This window comes from Bos taurus, chromosome 19 (assembly GCF_002263795.3).
Source record: "Bos taurus isolate L1 Dominette 01449 registration number 42190680 breed Hereford chromosome 19, ARS-UCD2.0, whole genome shotgun sequence".
Classification (NCBI taxonomy): Eukaryota; Metazoa; Chordata; class Mammalia; order Artiodactyla; family Bovidae; genus Bos; species Bos taurus.
Window position 1 is genome coordinate 8,976,825 of NC_037346.1, and position 1,814 is coordinate 8,978,638.

The 1,814-nt window shown below is 45.4% G+C and overlaps 1 protein-coding gene across 1 annotated transcript; it reads right to left on the reverse strand.

Annotated features, from left to right (window-relative positions):
• Positions 1-468: 468 nt before the first annotated feature.
• OR4D2B (olfactory receptor family 4 subfamily D member 2B) lies at positions 469-1,404 on the reverse strand. Its single transcript, NM_001389805.1, has one exon. It carries the CDS (start codon positions 1,402-1,404, stop codon positions 469-471), a length of 936 nt encoding a protein of 311 aa, NP_001376734.1.
• Positions 1,405-1,814: the final 410 nt, after the last annotated feature.

Consider the following 1,814-nt stretch of genomic DNA (forward strand, 5'->3'; position numbering starts at 1 on the left):
AAGAAGAAGTTATGAGTTCTAGAGAGGCCAAGTGTCTCATTCAAGCTTATCTATTTGGTAAGTGATGGGTTAGGGTACAGTTTCCAACAATCCAGACTCACACCTACATGGGGTACAGGAAAAATAGGTCAAATACAGAAAACAGAACTGTTCTTCTGGGGAAATGCTGTCATCCTAAGAGGAAACTGTTCACCAAGAAGGCAGAAAGGAGGGTATGGCTTTCCAGAAAGTTTCCATGGCAACGCATCTTATTGCGTTGGAGTGTTCAAACAGTCCACCACATAAAAAAAAAAAAAAAAAGGATATTTTACTTTTTCCTAAAAATCTGAACAAGTTTCTTATCTTTGATACTCATTCACTTCTACAATTACCCTCACAGCACATCCACAAGCTATGAAGAGGACAGATACGACAGCTTTTTCTCCACTTTGCAAATAGAAAACAAAGTCAAAGAGAAGTGACCCACTATCACTCCTTTTTACAAAGCACCCAGCGTTTCCCTAATCTCTTCACTGCTGCCTGCATCTCCTGGTTCCTCAGGGTGTAGATCATGGGGTTGAGCATGGGGGTCATGACCGTGTGGCTGATGGATACAGCCTTGTCCATGGAGAAGGAGGTGAAGGGCCGGGCATAGAGGTAAATGCTTGGGATGAAGACCATAGACACCACGATGATGTGGGTGGTGCAGGTGGAAGCTGCTTTCCTCCTTGCCTGTCCTGAGTGGGACCTCAGCATCACCAGGATGACTGAGTAGGATACCAGGAGGAGGAGGAACCAGATGACATCCAGCATCCCACTGTTGCAGATCATGAGGAACTCCAGGACAGAAGTGTCAGTGCAGGCGAGTCTCAGAACTTGTGGAACATCACAGTAGAAGTTATCTAGGACATTGGGGCCACAGAAAGGCAGTGGGAGCATCAGGACCAGTTGGGAGATGGAATGAACAAAACCTACCATCCAGGCTGTCACCACAAGCCCCACACAGAGCTGAGTGTTCATGATGGTGACATAGTGGAGGGGCCGGGATATAGCAACAAGGCGGTCATAGGCCATCACTGAGAGGAAGAAGACCATGGCACCTCCCAGAAAGTGGAAGAAGAAGACCTGAGTCATGCATCCCTGGTAGGAGATGGTTTTCTTCTCAGCACGCAAGTCCACCAGCATCTTTGGAGCAGTGACTGAGGAGAAACAGAGGTCTAAGATAGCCAGGTTTCTGAGCAGAAAATACATGGGTGTGTGGAGCCTGGAATCAGAGGTCACTGTCACTACGATGAGGAGGTTTCCCATGACAGTGGTTGTGTAGACAAACAGGAACACCAGAAACAAGACTAGCTGGATCTCCTGAGTCTGTGAGAGCCCCAGAAAGACAAATTCTGTCATACACGTGTGGTTCCGTGATGCCATGATGTCTTCTCCATACACCTAAAGAAAACACACCACAGACAGAGATGCATGAAGTTGCTACGTGCTGTTTTAGTGCTCAGTTTCTCAAAGCAACTGTCCAAGTCCAAATGATGGACACCCTCATCTGTAAATCGTAATACCATGTTCTGATATAAGTGGCCTCGTCTTTGGAGATTTCACTAGTTGATGCTGGAATACACATTCATGAGATATTTTAAAGCCATCCAGATGCATGCTATCTGCTTTTCAAAGATTCAGTGTAATATAGTGGTGGGAAAACAGAGTCCAACAGAACCAGAGTCAAATCTCAGAACTTTATATTCCATGAGATTTGACCTTGAGTAAGGTATTTACCTGAGTCTGTTTCCACATCTCTAAGAAGTTTTCCTTTCTAGAAATTTTCCATGGAA

Bases quoted from the DNA above. Each gene is read 5' to 3' on its own strand.
- OR4D2B (NM_001389805.1), bottom strand. From the start codon at position 1,404: ATGGCATCACGGAACCACACGTGTATGACAGAATTTGTCTTTCTGGGG.